The following is a 20434-nucleotide window of genomic DNA, read 5'->3' as shown; positions in this document are numbered from 1 at the left end:
GATCGCGCAACTGCCGTGGAATAGCACTGTTGTGTTATAAAGTCTTCAATTGATTTTAACTGATTAACTCCTATCAGTGTTTTTTCCTCAGATAAATAGCTCAGCCCTAAACCAGATATCCAAAAAAGTCTTATGCTGCTTACTTTTTAATAAGTATGTTGAGAGAATTGCATATGTGCAACCCGTTTCTATATAGCAAACGGGAGATTCTCCAGGCTGTGGACCAAAGGCAGCCTTTGCTACCTCATTCTCTTCTGTTGTGCCTTTTACTCTGCTTGGAGTTAAACTGTATGATAGTATAAAAGGATATAGAGCAACCTCCAGTATCCTTTTTGAGACAAACTGAAAGAAATGTGTGGGATTAGCTTTTGTGCATTGCATCACATGCATCTCTTGAAGCAGACTGGATTCTTTCTCTTACTCTCAAAGATGCTGCAAGATTTCAGCTTTGAAAGCAAGGAAACTTATTTACTCTGTCTTGGCCTGTTCTCCAATGACAAACCAGAGCGACAAATCATTACATAAGTTGGGGGAAGAACAATGCCTGGATGCAATTTTTTAATCACATGTTGATCATGTACATCTGTAATTCAGCTGTTTTAGTGTTGGCCACACCTGCTACTGAAGTGGAGACATTGATAGGTTTCAGTTGAAACAAGGAGGCTCTTTAAACTTTCCCCACCCATGCAGTGCATGTTTATTCAGGAGTATGCCCATTGTATTTTAATACAATGATCTGAAAACTGCTGGCAGACACCTTCATCAGGTGCACGACCGGGTGAAATGGTGACAACAAACCAGTAAAGCGGACCCCACCATCAAGCAGGACAAACACTGAAGGAGAAGAAAAAGATACCCATTATATTTGAAAATGATAAAGACAAAGAAAAATCAGTTTTGAAAGGTTCTTCAGATAGAGAAATAGTGCTCTAGAAGATGCTCAAAATATGTTTTAGGAAAGAATATTGTATAAAACCACTATCTTTAGGCATTGGGCTTTTCCGGCATGGCAGGGGGCTGGACTAGATGGCCCATGTGGTCTCTTCCATGATTCTATGATTCCAGGTCCCATTGATGTTTAACTCTGCTATTCATAGAAATACAATTCACATATGTTTGACAGTTGAGGGACTATATTTTGTATCTTACCTTAAAGCAGTATGAAAATCAGAAATAATGACTTGTGGCCAACATTTGGAATAGAACAGGGTCCTGTTCCTGTTATTGTGCTCTCTATTCTCTATATTGGTAGTAACTGGTGCTTCTGGAACATGGCCATACAGCCTGGTAAACTCACAGCAATTCAGTGATTCTAGTCATGAGAGCCTTGGACAACACATTGGTAGTCATTGTTAGCACAGCGAACATGAATGGAACAACCTATAATTTTAAGGGCATGTTTTTAAGGCTTAACCAACTGTAAACTCCTTTTAGTAGCATAGTTCAGGTTGAGATGGCAAGTAAATGACACAAGATGTAAATGAGAGATCCCGGCTATAAGATTGTGTCATTACACTTTGGGAAAATAAATCTTGAAAAGCAGGGATCTTTTTTTGTTTGTCATGTTTTAAAATCTTGTCCTAGGCTTTGCTTTGAGGTTAGTTACAAGTTGCCTTCCAGAGTACCCTTAGTTGTGCTATGTAGGTGTGGCTGCTAGGAGTTGTCGGGTGGAATATCTTGGGGCCAAAGGTTCCCTGGACCAGTTTTAAATCTTTCCAGGTTGATAATACCCACTTGATTTGTACTAAACGGGCTGCTTTGTGGTTCAGTCTTCCCCTCCACACACTAGCTCATATAACTTTAGTATGCAAGGATGGAAAGAACTTCTTTCCTTAATGCTGAAATCTCAATGTGCTTCTGCCTCTCGCTGTAGCTGATCCACCCTTCGGCATGGATGTGAAATGAGGGAGGAGTTTGATGAGCTTAAAGCCCATAAAGATGACATGTTCAAGATTTCAGATTGGTAATAGGGAAATTACAGTTTCCAGATTCCTTTAAATCTAACATTTTGAAATAGGCAGTGGGAGGGAAACAATACACCTACCGGCAACTAAAAAGGTTACATGTATCACAAGGTGGCACTCCACCCGGAGAGATTTCAGTTATGCTCCTTTGATACCTGTGGAACAAATCTAAGATTAACAGGAGCAGAAATAAATAAAATAGAGGAAAGAGGCTCACGGACCAGATTGTCAACCTCATGGCCCACAGGTTAAGAACCACTGCTCTACTGTAACCACTTATAATATAAAGTTCATAACATTAGCTGTCCTAACTTATTCTGCTTGCATGAAAATATGTCATGTGTGATTCGGTTCCTAAGACCATGGTAGGATTTTTATTTTTAAAAATCCTCATAGGATTTCATTTTACAAAACATAACACTATGAAACAAAATTTGAAAAAAAAATCTGTTCCTGGCTTGAAAGTGTTGTTTCCTATTTAATTCTGAGGTATGTGCTTTGAAAGTAGTTGTCATACTCCAGAAACTTCATTTCTGTGAACTGCCACAAACTATGTATATCAAATTGTATTGTCGAAGGCTTTCATGGCTGGAATCACTAGGTTCTTGTAGGTTTTTTCGGGCTATAGGGCCATGTTCTAGAGGCATTTTTCCTGACGTTTCACCTGCATCTATGGCAAGCATCCTCAGAGGTAGTGAGGTCTGTTGGAATTAGGACAATAGGTTTATATATCTGTGGAATGGCTGGGGTGGGGCAAAGAGCTCTTCTCTGCTGGAGCTAGGTGTGAATGTTTCAACTGACCACCTTATAACAAATTGGTTGAGACTCTGAGATATTCAATGAAAAATTATAGAAAAATGTGTTGCAGAATGTCTTGCACCAAGTTTTTGCAGTTTAATAAACCTTTTCCATGTTTTTATGATAGAACCAATTAGGAAATGAGATTTATATCCCAGGAACATCATGCCACATAGTGTAATTGAAAATTTTGCAACATCTTGTAAGAAAGAAACAATATTTTCAACTAGCCTTAAGAAACTTAAAATTTTAGAAGGAGTGCCAAGATGGCAATGAGGTGTTTGATGCAAACCAGGCACATCCAGATTCACGTCACCAAACTGTGCCACAAGGTTGGGAGGGACAGGGATTATAATTATATCTGTGAAAGGAGGAAATTGTTAAAATATAGTATATTAAAATATTTATATGATTTAAAGACATGTTTATTGAAAGAGCTGGTGAACATCTATCTACTGGTGACTTCTCTGGCCCCGGTATAGAGCCTCGAGCTCATTCTGACCCAGCTTTCCTGTCCGCCCTTTGAGCCACTGGCTTTGATAGACCTCGGCATTCCTCGTAGCACTCATCTCGGCCTGTCATGTCAGTGAACTATGTGCCCTACAGGCAGACAAACCTTACCTTTGGTTTCACAACAATAAGGTCATCCTCTGTACGGAAATCTCCTTTCACCCCAAAGCGGTTTCCTGCTTTCATATGTCCCAAGACTTGATCCTACCAGGCTTCTTTCAGAACCCAACCACTCAATTGGAGAAATCCTTGCATACCTTGGATGTCAGGCGAGCCCTTGCCTTCTATGTGCATTGAATAAGTGCACACAGGAAATCCCTGAGGCTCTTTCTTAAGTACTGTCAAGACGCCCTAGGACTTCCACTCTCATCACAGCAGCTATCAGCCTGGATCACTACCACCATCAGACTGCCTTACAGTCTAGCAGGTTGGGATCCTCCTGCTTTGATCAATGGTCACTCAATTTGAGCTGTTGTTACCTCCAAAGCCTTCCTGCATGGGGTACTATTGGAGGAAATCTGTAGAGCACCAGCCTGTTGAACATCATTAACCTTTGTTTCCCACTACAAGCTTGATGTTGTATCCCATCAAGATGCAGCTTTTGGCAGAATTGTCATGTTTTCCTGCGTGGCATGATCCCACCTCCAGGTTGGTAGCTTGCTAATACCCATATGTGTGCATTTCACAGAGACCACGAAGAACGGGTTGCTTACCTGTAACCGCGTTTCTTCAAGTGGTCATTTGTGAAATTTGCACTTCCACATTCCCCGCAGTTATAATTTCCGATATCTATGGCATTTATTGTGGCTAAGGAACTGAGGCATTTGCCCCTCCCGCTGGCTTTATACAATAAGGGGAGAGTAGATGGAGCTGCTGTCAAAATGTTTCAATTTCCAACATCTGGAGAGTTCTGAAACTGTGCAAATGTGAGAAGACCCATATGTGCAAATTTCACAGATGACCACTCGAAGTAACATACTTACAGGTAAGCAGCCCATTCTCCTCCTCCATCCTCGTAGCCTAGAATTCCTCAAAATCTTATTTCTCCACAGTTCAGCCAGTGTATTCAGTGTATTGCATGGGATAGATTCTAATAATCCTAGCTTTCATTGAAAAATGGAAACCAAACAATATACACAAAACAGTGTCATAAACTTTCTTCCATCTTTTTTTTTAAATGCCGTTTTCTAAGAGAACTGCCTACCCTGCCAACTACCCAAGAGGACTTGCAGGGTCTGCTTTTAACTCCAATCTCGATTAAGGTAAACATATATTCAGTGCCACTTGTAAAGACTGCAATTTCACACATTTGTCATTTCCTCAAACATCTGTGCTAGAAGGTTGACTTGTTTCCAATTTTAGGATGCATGTCCATGAGGGAAAGAATAAGCGCTCAGTTCTGCAGTCATCTTTACAATTATGCTTTTTAATGCATAGGAGAAAACTTTGTTTTAAACTAAATAGCATTAACAGTGTCTGAAGAAAATCTATTGAGTTGTCAAGGGCTAGGTTCAAATTTGTAACTTGTCCCTGGGATGAATCCCCAATGGATGAATCCTAAACAAAAGGAATTGTGGTGTATTCAAATATGTAAACTATGTTTGTTAACAAAACACAATTAAGAGTCTGGCCTGGGATCACTAACACAACTCCCCCCTCCCCCTTGTTTTTGCAAAGGATAAATAAGTGGTTCCAGGAGTTCAGCGAGCCAGATGAGGTTCAGCCCAGATACAAGTGAAGGCCCTTCCCTGCCATTTCACTTTCTCTGTTGGGGCCCAAGTAAGCTAGTAAATTGGGTAAGGACCATCAACATTAGCTAAAACCTGAACAAGGCAGAATCCGGATTCTAAAAACTGAAAAAAGTCTGAAGTTGGCCTGATCCAGGGTAAATGCAAACCCAAAGCTTGCACTAAGTGAACAGAAATTCTGCCAGGTTGCCTATTGGTGTTGCTTGAGAGGGTTTTACAGGGTCTGGGATACTGTGCCTATCTGAATAAGAAGTTCTACAGACACACACTTGTCCCTCCAGATTCATGCTATATAATTTACTGAATGAAAACTAGAAAGCTCTGCTGGCAGCTCAAGGAAGCCAAGTGAAAGGTCTGTTTGGGAAACACCCTGGACAAGACACACCCCAGTACCAACACGCTCGCAGGTTCTCGAAAATGCTGCATCTAATGGAGGTTTCTGTTCTAAGAGGAGTTTCTCAGACTCTCAAGGCATGTCCCCAGCAGTCCTGGCCCTCCCACACCTAGAGAGTCTGAAAAGGCACCAAGGGAGGATTGGTGGCGCAGACACGGTGTACACACACAGCCCTGGGTGGGAAGGGGGAAGAGTCTTTTGATGATTCAAAGAGCTTCACATGTTGGTGCTCATCCGGGACTGGCTGTTCGCTGGAGTGAGTTCCCCTTGGCTTCCTTCTCTTGGAGGAGACTGCAACAAGACAATAAAGACCATGGGCTCTGTAAGCAATGAGCTATAATCGGGCCGTGAGTTACCACAATTGCAGTAAAGAAGAGGGAACCCCAAATCCAGCTCCCCTTGCTGACCTTCACATGGATCTGATTACGCAAGACAGCCGCTCGTAGGATCATAGCTTTGGCGCGACGCTGGAACTCCTTCCCCATCAGCAAGGACTTTTCAAAGGTGGTGCTACGCTGGTCAACATCCCGTGCATATAAAATCTAGAAAACAAGGGAGAAAGTTGCTGGAGAGACCCAGAGAGTTTTAAAGAGGAGAGAAGGGGAGTTAGAGAATCTTTTAGGACAATTTCCACAGAAATACTGGCAAGTATTTGTGGAATGTAACTTGTCCTTGTGGCTCCAAACATTTTAAAAACTGGAGAGCATTAAAAACATTTGTTGCACCATTACCCTGCCTCATAAACAAAAATTTACAAGAGGTGACACAACTGTTGCCTTCCATGTTTCCCTACCAATTCTTTCATACTGTGTGTGTGTGTGTGTATTTACATATTCATAAAACAGCCTTTACTTTTTGTGTTAACAGAAACCTCACATAGCCAGAAATATATCTCTTGAGCCCTGGTGCTAGGAGCTCTTCATAAAAAAACCGCATGTTTTCCATGTTTGAGAAGAAGAATTAATAGTGGGGTCAGTGTCTGCTGATTGGTCAGAAGCTCAATAGGGAATTGTGTGGTGGCAAATGAAGAGAAGCATATGCCTCCAGCACAACTGCCCCATATTCCGCTCACATTCCACTCACCAGACTCTCTTCTGCCATTCTAATTCTTACCAAAATAGTCAAACCTTTTGTGTGACAATTAGGTTTTCAAATCAGGATATTAAATTACAGCTTTTGAGCAAGCAATGCAGGCTTCTCCTGGTGGTATTTATATTTGCATACAGCTACTAAAGGAATGTGCGAGGCATTCAGTTCTTGGCAAGTCAACAGATCTTTCATGAGTGCAGATATGAGCTTGAGTGTGACTGGCCCTTACCTTACTATGAGAGTCTATCCTGGCATTAATCAGTCCCTCTAGGATCAGCTGAGTGAGCTCGTCCTCCAGAGCTGCTACAGTAGTGTTGAATGCAGTGGCCATCTTGCGCATGTCAGCTGAAACATAGGGGCTGAAATACTAGAAATGGAAGATAAATTTGGAAAGAGGAAGGTGCCAATTAATGACTCTCTGGCTACATTCAGCAAGGGATGAAATCAGACAATCCCACTACTCTTCAGGCGGGCAATCGTTTGGAACCCTGCAGTCCAGTTACCTGTATAAGGGCCCGATTTCGGATCTGAGTATAAAGCGTTCTCACATGAGGTGCCAAGTACATATCCAGCAGCAGATTATCCTGAGCAAAACAAAGATAACAAAGAAAGAATTAACAGGCTGCCTCAAACCTGCTACAAAAAGCAACTATATATGGAAATAGAAATATACAAAAGAGAAATACTAGGAGAAAATATATTCTGGGTTAACAGTATATTAAGTGTATGTACTATACACTTAATATACTGTTAACCCAGAATTTAATTAAGACAACTTTGTGGAAACAAATTTTTGCTCTCTCGTTTGGTAATTTCTAAAAAGGAAACACTCTCCTTTTCCCAACAAAGAGAACTCCATGCTAATTCTAGGCAAATTTCTCTAGTCTGGGCTGGCAGTGACACAAGGGACTGGGGAAGAGACACTTTTTACTTCTGTGCCCTCCTGGTGGGCTACAGCAATACATTCAGAGAAACCAAAACTTATTTTTCATTTTGCTTTTTAACCTACATATGGTTAGGTTATTGTGGAAAGAGCTAATATACCAAACTTTTCAGACACTTGGGGGATTATTTCTCACCACCTACAATGCTTTCGTTTTACAATGTGATCTACAGTCTGGGGAGGGAAGGGGTAATTAAGATCACATAAAAGTCCACACAAGACTCCATGCAACCTGTGATTTCCCACCATCGATAATGGTGCATCACCTCTGAAGTATTATTCTAAAGATCTGGATGTCACAACACAGGAAAGACCTCAAGTGTTCATAACAAATTATTTAGATACATAACAGACCAGAAAAACCATACATCGTAACCAACACAGAAGAAAAGAAAATCAGAATATTTAAAACTGAGAGGTCTAGATGACTTGAATCATTGAAAAGATCTGAGTGAGCAGAAAGAATCAGGTTACAGAAGAAAGCAGTCTTTGATATAGCTAGGTCCCAAATAATTAAAACTTCAAAGAGTAAATCCAGCACTTTAAATTGTGCATAGAATGAGTGTAACTAGCAAATAACAGGTGTGACATAGCTAAGTTGCCAAATTCAGGTCAGTCACTCAGTGCCTTTTTTGCTCTGATCTGTGTTTGATGCTTTTGTTTTGAAGACTCATTTTCCCTAATAGGAAAAGGCACCAATCCCTAGAGGGAAAGTGGAAATTCCCAGAACCTACCTTCATTTCATCCAGCATCTTGAGACATGAGGCGTATTTAGATTCGTAGAACTTGAATATGATGTCACGCACCTGTGGTTCCAGCTCCAGGAAGAGTTTGAAGGAGCTGAAAACACAACAGATGTCAGGGTCCAAAGGGATCCATTCCCTACATCCCTTGCAAGCAGGACATCACAGCAGAACTGTTGGAATCTACAGCTCTCTATGAGAACCCCAGAAGGCTGGAGGCCTGATCCTAAGGGAATGGCACACTAAAGGAGTACTCAACCTTGCATATGGGCCCCTCGGTGGTGGGACGTCTGTCAGGATGAGTGGAGAGATCTACCATTCTACTGTTGTTTAGTTTTGTCAACCACAGAAAATGACACTAAAAAGGGAGGCTGCTTAATTATTTCCCTTCTGGCTATTTATCTGCACAGTTCCACACAACCCATCCCTGCTCTGGGGAAAAAGATACAAGAAACTTAAGAATGCAATCCCAGGTTGCTGCATCTGGCAGTGGGGCTCAATGACTTCAATGGAACATGCAAGAGATTCTTGTACTACCTGAGTACATTAATTAATTCATGAGGGTTATTTAGTGCTCACAGCCCCACAAATCCCTCACCTGCTGGAGATGACATTGCGCTGCAGTTCCTGGCGGTCAAAGGTGGCGAGTGCACACAGGCCACCATATACAGCAACATTACTAGGAGAGAGCAGCTGGAAAAGATAGAAGGGATTATCTCTGAAGAAGAGCACAGTGAGCACAAACTCTTAACTTAAGTTGAAGACAAAGAAAGGCAGTCTGACTCATCTTATCCAGAGTCTTATACACAAAGAACAGATGGTTTCCAAGACACTCAGAACAAACAAGGTTAGCCATTCCCTGAATCAATCCAATCTTGATTTCATCCACAACTGGGATCACACTTGACATTTTGTGTCATACCCACCCCACCGCTCTTCTTGCCCATATTCTTCCTCACCCTTACCTCAGGAAAATCACAGTGATCAAATGAGGCCAGCAAGAAGCATTTTGCTGCCTGCTTGTACTTTCGGGCAGCCAGTTCAGCCAAGCCTAAGAAACAGATTAAGTTAGTCTTTTGTCCAGTAATTTAAGGATATGTATGGGCAAAGACATAATACTGTACTGAGATTACACAGCATCCTATAGGGGAACTCCAGAAGGATTAGAGATATAAATACAGGGGGCATGGTCCAATGACAAAACAACTGGGGAAAACAAAAAACCCCACCCGACCTCCACTGTACATCTAACTAGAACCAAAGACCAACACTCTGCCCACAGATCAAGCAAACTACAGACTCACCTGCAGCACACTTCAACTTAGTGAGGATTGCCTGTGTCTGGCTGTCCCGTTCACCTCTTTGCTATAAGGGGAGGAGGCAGAGAATCAACATGCGAGTAGCAGCAAGTAAGATTTCAGTGAGAACAACTCAAAAGCTCATCCACTTCTTAGGCATTTGGGTCGAGCCTAATCAAAGTATTGCTATGGATTTGATATGGTTTCACCTTAGTAATCCAGGGCATTGAAGGACATTCTAAGAGCTAAAGTACTGTAGCAATTTCAATAGCCTGGAAGTGAAGAGATCCAGAGGAAATTCCCACTCAGCCATGAGTCTTACTGGGTGACCTTGGGTCAGTTGCTGTATCTCAGCCTAACCCACCTCATAAGACTGGTGTGCATGTATAATGAGAGGGAGCTTGGTACTGTCTAAGGAAGCCTTCCAGAAGGAGCCTTCTCCGCTATGCTGGACTCCCAGGAGAAAAGGCATGATAACTAATGTATTAAATAAAATATAAAACAATAGCATGTTGTAAAAAACTTAGTACCTCTGCAATTTCTGGTGTTGATTCTGCCTTGCTGACGTAGCTCAGGACATGGGACCAATTCTGAAGATAAACGCTGACCTGCAAGGAAACAAGGAGGTGCCTCAGCACTCCAACAGGAGTTGGTAACAGTACTGGCAGGACATTCTAGGCCTCCATGAACAAGAACATTTCTCTCATGTTAGAGTCAAAAATTGCCAGCTGCTTGGAACCATTAGGAATTTTCTTGATGGGTCAGCAGGTGCATATGTCAAATGGCAAGAAGAGAAAAGAAGGGAGACTTTCTTGTTGGTAGTTGGGAGCTGCAACAAAACAAAAATTCTGCCCTAAACCCAAATTCCCCTGCTGCCTCCACCCACCCTCCACAAGGGCCACTGCTTGACACTGCTTTTTACCTTGATAACATTGAGGCACATGTTAATGACATGCTTTGCACTGGTGCAGTAATCACGGGCTCGTGAATAACATTTGAGGGCATTGCTAAGATCCCCACAGTCAAGATAGTGGTCTCCTAGGTCATCATGGCCTCTCCTAGAAAGAAAGGGCATTACCATTGAAATAAATAAACTATCATGCAAAAACTCCACAAACCACACCAAGCTATTAATAAATTCCGATCCAGTAAGTCAACCTGGGGGAGTCTTGGAACCAAACTTAGTACATATTGAACCCTCACTGCGTACAATTCCCTCAAACAGCACAACATGCATGTGATACCATATCTGGGATGGAGGCAGGGTGAAAGAGAAGCAGCTCAAGCACTTAGTTAACAATCACAAAATGACTTCTGAATGGTTCTATGGCCCCCAAAAGGTGGAATTTGTTTGTCTAAGTAGACCATTTAGGTGACATTCTTACACAGATGAGTTGATGCCTGAAGCTGGATTTCTCAATGAGTCTACTGCATGTATGATCTACCCACAAACTGTGTGAACAGTCCAATGCAACTAGGTACAAACCCATACAATATTTCTGAGACACCCCATGGATGAAACATCTAATTCTGCACTTGAGATGTATATTAATTATTGCAAAATCTGGATTTTTTTGTAGTAGTTGATCTCCTTGCACATCACCTGATGCTTTCTTTTATTGAATTCCCTTTATAGTTCTTTAGATCTGTGTCTAGCTTTTCTAGCTTGAGAAGCGCTTTTTTCCGGGTAGCTTCAACCCACGCCGTGTCTAAAGGAGGGGGCTCTATCCCTCCATCTGGGACAGCATCCGGTGTGTTTTGTAACTCTCTGGAAAGGAAGCAGTAAGAAGACGGTGAGTGAAGAGGAAAGGGCAACCATGCATCACCTGTATTGCAATAATAATCTATAAACAGCAGAAGGAAAAAGGCTCTACTAGAAAATTGTATTATCCAATTAGCTTCATTTCATGTTCATCTTGCAGTCAATAAGAACTCTTGATTCAAATGCTTTAAAATGTGATTAATGCAGTACTATAAGCACACAGTTTTTGGAGTAAATAAAAGTGGAGATCCACATCTATCTGAAATCCAGGAGCCTTTCAGATGTTGTTGAACTTCTACCCTCATGATACTTAACTCCCAACTATATTGGCTAAAGCTGATGGGGCTTGTAGTCCAAAAATACATGTTTCTCACTTCTGCTTATAACTCTAAAGTTTTATTATGAACATATGGGACTGCAGTCAGTGATCAATAAATATTCTGCAGAACCAGTGGGGAATGTTAGCTAAGAATTGGGGTCAACATGTTTTGTTACTAGTTTCAGCTAAGGAGCAGCAGGCTGTATCTGACCTAGGGATAATAATAAGAGAACTGGGAAAATCAGAAGTGACTAGAATGTCACAATTTATGCTAAATCTCTATCCTGCTTGGGGTTTCCACTGCCACTAACACACATTTACCACCTCAACTTAGTGAGCATCAAAACTGTATGTAGAAAACCATCACAAAATCTTCTGTCTTTGGGCAAGGTGCCTGCACTGGCTTGCTTGATGTTAAAGTAGACCAAAAGGATTGCCAGGTCCCTAAGAAAAGATACCAAGTCTGAACCTTCTTTATCTCAGTACCTGGTGGCTTCGGTCAACTTCCGGTGAATTTCTTCATACACATCAACGTTGAATGTTCTTTGGACAAACGAGAGAGCCATTTTGAGGGCTTCTACGCGCAGCTGCGGGCAGTGGTCAGCAATGAACTGTAGCCGCTCAATTCTCATCAGGCCGCTGTAACTTGCTGCATACTGCTCCAGATCCTGAATGGTCCAGCAGAAAGAAAAGATACTGTTTAAGTTGTAATAAAATGTCCAATTGTCACCAACACTCACTTCATTTAGGTCCCAAGTTAAAACGAGCCTGCTCATCAAGACCTCTAAGCTTCATTAATTCAACCCAAATGCTGCTGCTGTTGTTATGTACCTTCAAGGGTGATTTTAATGCAAACCTATCAGGCAATTTTCTTGGCAAGACTGGTTCAGAGTGGGGTTGCCTTTGCCCTCTTCTGAGGCTGACAGAATGTGACTTGCCCAAAACTACTCAATGGTTTTCCAATATCAAACGGCATTCGAACCTTGATTGCCAGAGTCATAGTCCAATGTTCAAACCATTGCACTTTGCTGCCTGTCTAAATATTGTTATACGAAGTTTTTTAAAATGTTTAGACCTTCTTATTTTAACTTATGTTGTACAATATATTTTAGGTAGTTTAAAATTCTTTCAATACTTTTAAACCGTCTGCCCTGTTTGAATGCTATTTGTAAGCTGCTTTGAGATTTTTTGATATAAGACACTATATAAACATTTCACTAACTAAATGTACAAGCTACCTGAATTACCTTAGTAGGAAGGAGGGACTTTTATTAGGAATTTGTAGAAAAAGATTTAATTAATACAACGGGTAGCGATCTGGAAGTGACAATGGAAATATATATATGTATGTCTGTCAGATTATTTTTTTTCTCTTCTATTTTTTTCTAGTCTTTACACTTTTTCTTTATGATGTTCTCCCACTTTCACTGTAATAGAGAAAACGCCTCAGGAATGTATACATTATTTTAAATATTTGTATGTCTAATGTTTTTTTTTGTTTGTTTAACGTTCTCTCTTCTTTTTTATGTTATTTACCAATAAAAATTATTTTTTAAAAAAGGAAGGAGCCAAGCTCAACCAGTGAACTATAGTACAGCTAAGAATATAGCAATCCCCTATTCAAATTGTACACATTCAAGAAATCAATTGCATAACCTTAAGCAAATCACCATTTAATCTCACAATTCCCATTTACAATATGAAAGTAATACAGACTTACCTTGAAGTACTATTGCAAAAATATTTAAATACTGAAAATACTAATACTAAATGAATTAATTACTGCTTTGTTTTGCTTTTTTCCCATTGCACATACAAGAATATAATCCAAATATCACTGTTATTAAAAGAAAAAGAAAAACTGTAGCCTGCTTTTGCTGATCAGTTGTAAATTCTACTCATAGAAGTTTTTCTGTTCCCCTTATATAGCCACCTTCCTTGGACAGTAAAAATTTTATTCCCTGCTTGAACTTTTGACAGACATCTGTACAGCATAAAAAGATAATTTGGAAATGTAGCAAAATTTAAAAGCTTCATGGTTGTTGACATATAATCTTTGTTTAAATTCATGACAGATGCAGAATCCACGTTTTTACAGGTTAAGTCTGAACTGTCTTGCTATGATATGTCACAGCTGCAACCCCAACACGTACCAGCGTCGGGTTCTCCACCACATAGTTGATATCCGGTGCATTTTGCTGATCTTCTTGAGGGTCTATATCAATCTGCATGGGCTCTACCGCACCCTGTAACAGCAAAGTTTGTGTGTGAAACAGAATCCAGGAAGCTCCTTCCCTGCCCCATGGGAAAGAGGCTTGAAATCACAGTAGTTACAACCAGAAAATGAAGATCTCTCTTTCACATCTATCCGGAAGACTCATAAGATCTCCACACTACCCATTCACTCAAGCAACTTTTGCTCTCAATGGTTTTTCAGGGTGGGAGAGGGCTGATGATTTTTCTGATCAGTAGCCATCCCAGAGAATGGGATCTCCTTGCTCAGGTATTTATCAATTTTATATCTAGGACAAAAATAAACTGAATTCATCAAAACAAAAAATAAATGCCTCTTTTTCTCAGTTTATTCAACCAAGATTGTGCTTATTTATTATGTATACATCCTATTCCATGCTGAAAATTCTGAAAAGGCATCAATATAGAAGAGTCCAAAATGATATTAAAATATAGTAAAATTTCTTTAAACAGATAAAAGCAATATTAAATTTCCTAATGCATTTTTAGCAATACTGAAAGCCATATCCAAATGTGGATTCCAAAATGCCAGCAAGCAAGAAAGTAGGATGTCTTGTATGTGTGGATAATGTTCCACAATTCTGCAAAACTTATATACAAATTATCATACATATTCTTGATTTCCAATCACAGGACATGAATGCTCCTCATCAAATTTTCTTAGGGATATTTGGCACTATGCTAAAATGAAACTTGAGGATAAAAGCCAAATGTAAGTACAGCTCCTCAATACCATCATGGACATAGCTAAGGAGTCTGATGAAGTCTGATGATCATATGAGTTATCACACAGAGGCCCAGGAAAATACATCACTTTTGGAGCAATAATTTGTTATCTTGATTAGGGCTGTGTTTAGGGACTAGTGATCCAAGTCTGTGGTTCCCAACCTTAGCTCCCCAGATACACTTCTATTAAACTTTTTGGAATGTCTTATCGCGGGCCAGTGTAAGTTAGGAAAGATAAATGTTTTTATCTCTGTCTTAGAAATCACTGAGTAATTGCCTTGCAGACCCAGTTTGGGAGGGCGGGGGGGCTTGACAAGAGTTCTCTGCTTCCAGGTGTATCAAGAAGAGATATGAATGCATGGACTATGGATGTCCTAGGTCCTGGTTCAGCAGATCTATAGCGTTGCAGGTTAAGAAAGGCCTAACTAGCTACTCAACTATGAAGTCAAGAAATAAGGCAAGTCAGACTTAATTCATATGGCATGAATAAATCAATTTACAGTTTCTACCTTGCACATTTGTTATCTTGTATAACAGATATTGCACATGAAAATCATGCATTAAAGTCACAAAATGAACAACACAGACAATAAGCGAGGGATCAAGACACTATATAAGCAGGAAGAGAGTGTTCCTTGCTTTGGCATCATTTGGTCTACTAGCAGCCATTATCCTAATTACAACATCTGCCATCTGTCTAAATATCATGACCTCAAGAATATGAGTCTTGCTACACTTGATTAAAGGTCCTTACGTTCTTATTTCCTGAAATGACCAATTAGATGCCACTATAAAGCCACTATGCCACTATGTAAGCAATAACTTTCCTATATTGTTATTCCCATGGCCTATGCTCCTGAGAAGCCTGGAGTTTGGATAAAGATCAAGCGTTCTCCAGTTAAAAGAGAGGTAACGGCAAAACAAAATTGTTCATACAAGGCTGCTTATAACCAGTCTTTCACTGCATTGAAAGGAGATGAGCTAGGGTACTCTCTTGGTCCCAGGAAGGCAGCAATGAAGCACCGCAAGCTTCACCCATGATCTCCATCAACTAAGCCATAAGGCACTGACAAGATTTTGTTTTAAACTGAGAAGCAGTGGAGAGGGTATGCTTAACCACATCCTTTTTTTCTACAATAGAGTTCAAGATGCATAATCTCCCTTAAGCTGAAACAAAGGTTAAAACCCTACTTTAGAGAAAGAATGACCTTTTAAATATTCTATCACTGGTTTACTTCTTGTACTATAAAAACGTGAGAGAAAAAAGAATGCGTGAAATAACATTTCTCAATCTCACCTCTACATCAAAAAGTTTCAACAGAAACTATTAATACAGTTTAGCTTCGAGTTTCCAAAAAATGAAGTTATCTAAAAATGATGAGTAAATTGCCTGGCATCATCATCATCATCATCATCATCATCATCATCATTATGTTTATTTATACTCTGCTCTTTCTCTTCACAAGGAGACCCTACTCAGTTCTCTCTGAAGACCTAATTATTGTTGACCTGCTGACTGCATTTCCACGAATTTACCCAATCCTTCATTCTGAAATTTCATAATTGATAGGAACATATTAAGACATATCAGTAATGTCACGATATTGTCCCAGCTATCCTCATCCTGTGAGATGATCTTTCTAGATGTTGTTGGACTTCCCCCACCTTCCCTGCCCCGACTGTGCTGGCTGGAGCTAATGGGAGTGGGAAGCCAACAATAATTATTTATTTGCTCCTTATCAATTTGGACTGCTAACAGCTCTCTTTTAGGCAGATCAATCCTGCTGTCCTTTCCAGTCATTTAGCTGCAAAGGCCTGAATACACGAACCTCACAAAATAGATGTGTTAAGCCTTTCATAGACAATACGTTTTGATAAAGCTTTTTGTAAGATTTAAACAGTTTTAGACCCCTTAGCAATAACGAACAGGGCTGATGCTGGAATCCAAACACAGAACAGATTTACTTGTATAGAAGATTGTCTTCTTTTATATGCACTACACCTATTGTTAAGGTCAGGGCTGGGAACACAGCCGACATGAACCCCTGTCCATTTTTGTCGCTGCCCACCTAATCTCTGCTATCAACAGATCTGCTAATAATTGTCTGCCACTAAACTGAAACTGGAAGAAAATCCTTTGCAATTTCCCCTTAAAAACAGTGAACATACACCCGTGTGCCTTGTTTGGAAGGAAAAAAAAACAGCCAAGAAAGGGAGTGTTCACCATTGCAGCAGCAAATTTTGCAGTGTCAGCAAAAGTAACAGTAGGAGCAATGGAGTTCCTGAAGGAAGGGTAGGGAATTCAGTGTGTTCACCCACATAATAAACTTTGGTTTAGGTTTTTAATTAAGGCCTAATTTGGGTACTCTTAAGTTTATAGATGGGGGATAGGAAGGTTGCCTTCTTTCAAGAAGGCACATTTCCGTGATGCCCTTTCCGTTGTGTACTTCCTTCATGAGTTGTTGGATTTCAGATATCAAATAAAAGTCTCGTTTTAAATCTGCCTATTACTTACTTTATTTAATACTACTATTAAATAAAGTTATTGTTTCAAGAATTTAGTAATCTGGCTTGTAAATCACAGTGGAAAGACAGGATAAAATTACATTTTTAAGCAGATTTAGCTCTATGTCCTTCCTAATTCCATATCCTTGGTATGCAACCCACTACGCCGTCTTAGATGGTAGATTAAAGATATCTTAACTAAGTGAAAATGACACAGCAGGAAGTAAATTTGTTTCAGAGACAGGAATGTATTTTAACAAATACAGTGGGCCCTTGGTATCTGCTGGGGTCTGGTTCCAAGATCCTTTGTAGATATGAAAATCTGAGGATGCTGAAGTCCCATTATATACAATGGTGTAGTAAGTGGTGACCCTTATATAAAATGGCAAAACTGAGACTTACTTCTGGGGATTTAAAAAATATATTTTCAAGCCATGGATGGTTAAATCCATGGATGCAAAATCAGTGGATACAGAGGGCCGACTGTTGCCTTATTGCTACTAAAACTCAAGTCAGTTCTCACTCAGATCCCCCCAAGTGCTTTCTACTTTGAGATACCTCATAGAGTAGGGTGCAGGCTGATAAGCAGGCACTCAGGCTGAAGTCTCCAGATGTACCTGGGAGGAAGAGGTCTGACCTACTGCTGCGGGGAGTGTTGAACAGATCTGTCACTGACGAAGAAGCTGAACTTGGAACTGAACTATCCCTCATCCTGTCCTGACTCTCTGTACCCCCTCGCCCTGACACAGAACTTGCTGGCTGCTAAAGGAAAGAAAGGAAGTTAATGCCTCTGCAGTCATCAAAAAACTCACGCATGGTAGGGCTAGAATCATATGTTCTGGCTTTTTCTCTTTGTCACTGCAGGCCTTCATTAATTTCACATTTGTGTTATTGAGCCACATTCCCCCGTTCCACATAATCATATACTGTCAGCTCACAGGAGGTACAGTGTAGTTACTGTAGAAAGATGAAATTGGACATGAAGATGCTGTGTTTTATTGTCAACCAATAATAAATCCCAGGACTTTATGGCTTGTACTAATTACCTATTAACTGATAGATAAAATACACAAAACAATCTGATTTTTCTCCTAAGCAACATCTCTCTATTATGCTCTACAGTCTCATAAAACCTACAATTTCAGATATTGCCAACAAAGCATTCTCTAATCAACATTTCTACTACAGGAAATTTCCCATGACTGTTTATGAAATGTTTAAAGTAAATTCAAGAAACACCTAGAAGGGAAATGGAACATGGTCCAGAATTTTTCAGTCAGGCATTATAAAGGTGAGAAGTGGAAGCCTAAATGTCCAAGTTAAGCATGGCCAACCCTCACCTTCTAAATATGAACCACGTGTGGCCACATGTTTTGTAGGTTCAAAGGGTGTCGCATTTCAACCCATTCCAATGTTCTCAAGAAACTAAAGATGTACTAGTCAATAACACGCCTTGTTTTAAAAGAAGTGTCACATTTATGCTCTAACATTCCAACTTTAACAATAAACTACCAGTTTTTGATTGTGTACAAAAGTTCATGCTAGAAGAAATATGAATATTTCTTCTGAAGCTTTATAATAAAATATATTTTAAGAGCTGCCTTATGAGATCAGAGATACTGAAAAGCAAAAACACTGTCCCATATTAAGATACCCTCCTGTCTGAAGGCCATAATAAAATTGTTTATGGTGCAAAAAGGTATAATGTTAGGTGCACTTTGGAAAACCTATTTCTAAGCTTTACTTCTCCTTTACTGATGTTTTTATTCCAAACTTTCAGCTGCAATGTGTGTTTTCTCCTCAAGCGAACCTGGCCATGAATATGAGATTTGCACCCAAGATTGGAGCAGCATGTCATAATCAAGAGATCAAACATTTCCATGCCACTCATGGTGTACCTACGCTGTAGAGATACTGCAGCTTGACACCAATATGACTGCCATGGCTCAATGCTATGGAATATTGGGAGTGGTAGTTTTTCAAGGTCTTTAGCCTTCTCTGCAAAAGAGGGCAGATGTTTCACCAAATAAATAAATAAATAATAAACTTTATTTATATCCCGCAACCATCTCCCTGAGGGACTTGGGACGGATCACAAAAGCATTCAATAGTGCAAACACACAAAATACAAGTGCATAAACACTGGCACAGCAGCAATAACATATGGCATTGCATCTTTTGAGTGTGTCAGGAGTGACTTGACAAACTGCAAATCACTTCTGGTGTGAGAGAATTGGCTGCCTGCAAAGGCGTTGTCCAGGGGATGCCTGAATGTTTGATGTTTTTCCATTCTGTAGGAGGCTTCTGTCATGTCCCCACATGAGGAGCTAGAGCTGAAACGGGAGCTCACCCTGCTCCCTGGATTCAGTAGTCCTGCCGGCACAAAGGTTTAACCCATTATGTCACTGGGGGCTCCTTAAAACCTGGTGTAAAACCTTAAAATGGCAGTTAAAAACCCCCACTAGTTAAAAATTAAATAAAATGCAATAATAGCTACAGATATAATACAATTGCAATCAACAAACAACAGTTCCCATGATTATCAAGCATCGAGACATGGCAGTTAAGGTGGTATCAAACGGCATTAAATCTAAAGCCGATATGTGCCCTCAGTTATAAAGATAGAGTCCTTTATCATGACTGTAGACCTCAGTGCAGAGGAGTGGAATAAAATCCTTTCAAAAACACATTGACTTTTCCAACGTATGTTGTAGCACTTGTGTACTATTTCTGAAAAGAGAATAAAATGAGACTCAAGGGCTGATCACACACCTCTCCTAGGACTTTCCAGGGGCCTGACATTTCTTACTATTTTGCGCCCTTAAAAACGTGGCTTGAACACTTCTCCCCCCACCCTGAGGAGAACTGAAGGATGTTTCGTTTCCCTCAGAATCCAGGGGCATGGCATGCTTGCAGCTCGGCCACCCAAGGCCCGGTTTCTACCAAAGTATAAGCCGGGGGCCGGGGCGGGCAGAGTCAGGCCGATGGGACGGAGGGAGGGGGCGAGGCCCGCTCCTCGAGGCCGCCCCCGCCCCCCGGGATCCTAGGCCTCTCCTCTCCTCTCCTCTCCCGCCAAGGGCCCGGCTGGGAGACAGGCCGCCTAGGATGACAGGCAGGCAGGCACGCGCGCCCTCCCTCCCTCCCTCCCTCCCTCTTCAGCCGGAGGAGCCCCACCCTCCGCGGGCCCTGCTCGCGCGAGCGCCCCCTCCCCGGCCCGAGACCCCCACCCTTCCCCCCGAAACCTCCGCGATACCTGTAAATTAAAGACTTGGACGGGTAGCGGCATATTGACCCTCGCGCCAAGCACTTCCGGGCCCAGCCCGCCTGCCCCTTTCCACTTCCGGGTCACCGTCCGTAGCTGGGTCACATCCGCTCCGCAGGT

The 20434-nt window shown here is 41.0% G+C and overlaps 1 protein-coding gene across 3 annotated transcripts; it reads right to left on the bottom strand.

The window, feature by feature from the left end:
* Positions 1-4677: 4677 nt before the first annotated feature.
* On the bottom strand, positions 4678-20414 carry GPS1 (G protein pathway suppressor 1). 3 transcript variants are annotated; one of them, XM_060764837.2, is made up of 15 exons: positions 20306-20382; positions 17865-18009; positions 13722-13814; positions 12055-12236; positions 11091-11255; positions 10410-10545; positions 10018-10095; positions 9494-9554; positions 9155-9240; positions 8788-8882; positions 8181-8286; positions 7007-7087; positions 6733-6870; positions 5822-5956; positions 4678-5705 (listed from the first exon to the last, which is right to left on the bottom strand). In XM_060764837.2, exons 2-15 carry the CDS (start codon positions 17973-17975, stop codon positions 5631-5633), a joined length of 1542 nt encoding a protein of 513 aa, XP_060620820.2. In that variant the 5' UTR covers positions 17976-18009; positions 20306-20382; the 3' UTR covers positions 4678-5630. The 3 variants fall into 3 exon arrangements, with proteins under 3 accessions (XP_060620820.2, XP_060620821.1, XP_060620822.1); XM_060764838.2 differs by lacking the exon at positions 17865-18009 and having other exon boundaries at positions 20306-20414; XM_060764839.2 differs by lacking the exons at positions 17865-18009; positions 20306-20382 and adding an exon at positions 17611-17778.
* Between the last annotated feature and the right edge of the window lie 20 nt (positions 20415-20434).

This window comes from Anolis sagrei, chromosome 2 (assembly GCF_037176765.1).
Source record: "Anolis sagrei isolate rAnoSag1 chromosome 2, rAnoSag1.mat, whole genome shotgun sequence".
NCBI classification, from domain to species: Eukaryota; Metazoa; Chordata; class Lepidosauria; order Squamata; family Dactyloidae; genus Anolis; species Anolis sagrei.
Note: the sequence above shows the minus strand (reverse complement) of the source record. Positions and strands in the feature narration are given on the sequence as shown.

Bases quoted from the DNA above. Each gene is read 5' to 3' on its own strand.
- GPS1 (XM_060764839.2), bottom strand. From the start codon at position 17,763: ATGAGGGATAGTTCAGTTCCAAGTTCAGCTTCTTCGTCAGTGACAGAT. The intron at 12,237-13,721 runs GTACGTGTTGGG...TGGACCATTCAG, and splicing joins TGGTGGAGAACCCGACGCTG to GATCTGGAGCAGTATGCAGC. The intron at 9,555-10,017 runs GTACTAAGTTTT...CTCCCCTTATAG, and splicing joins CAACACCAGAAATTGCAGAG to CAAAGAGGTGAACGGGACAG.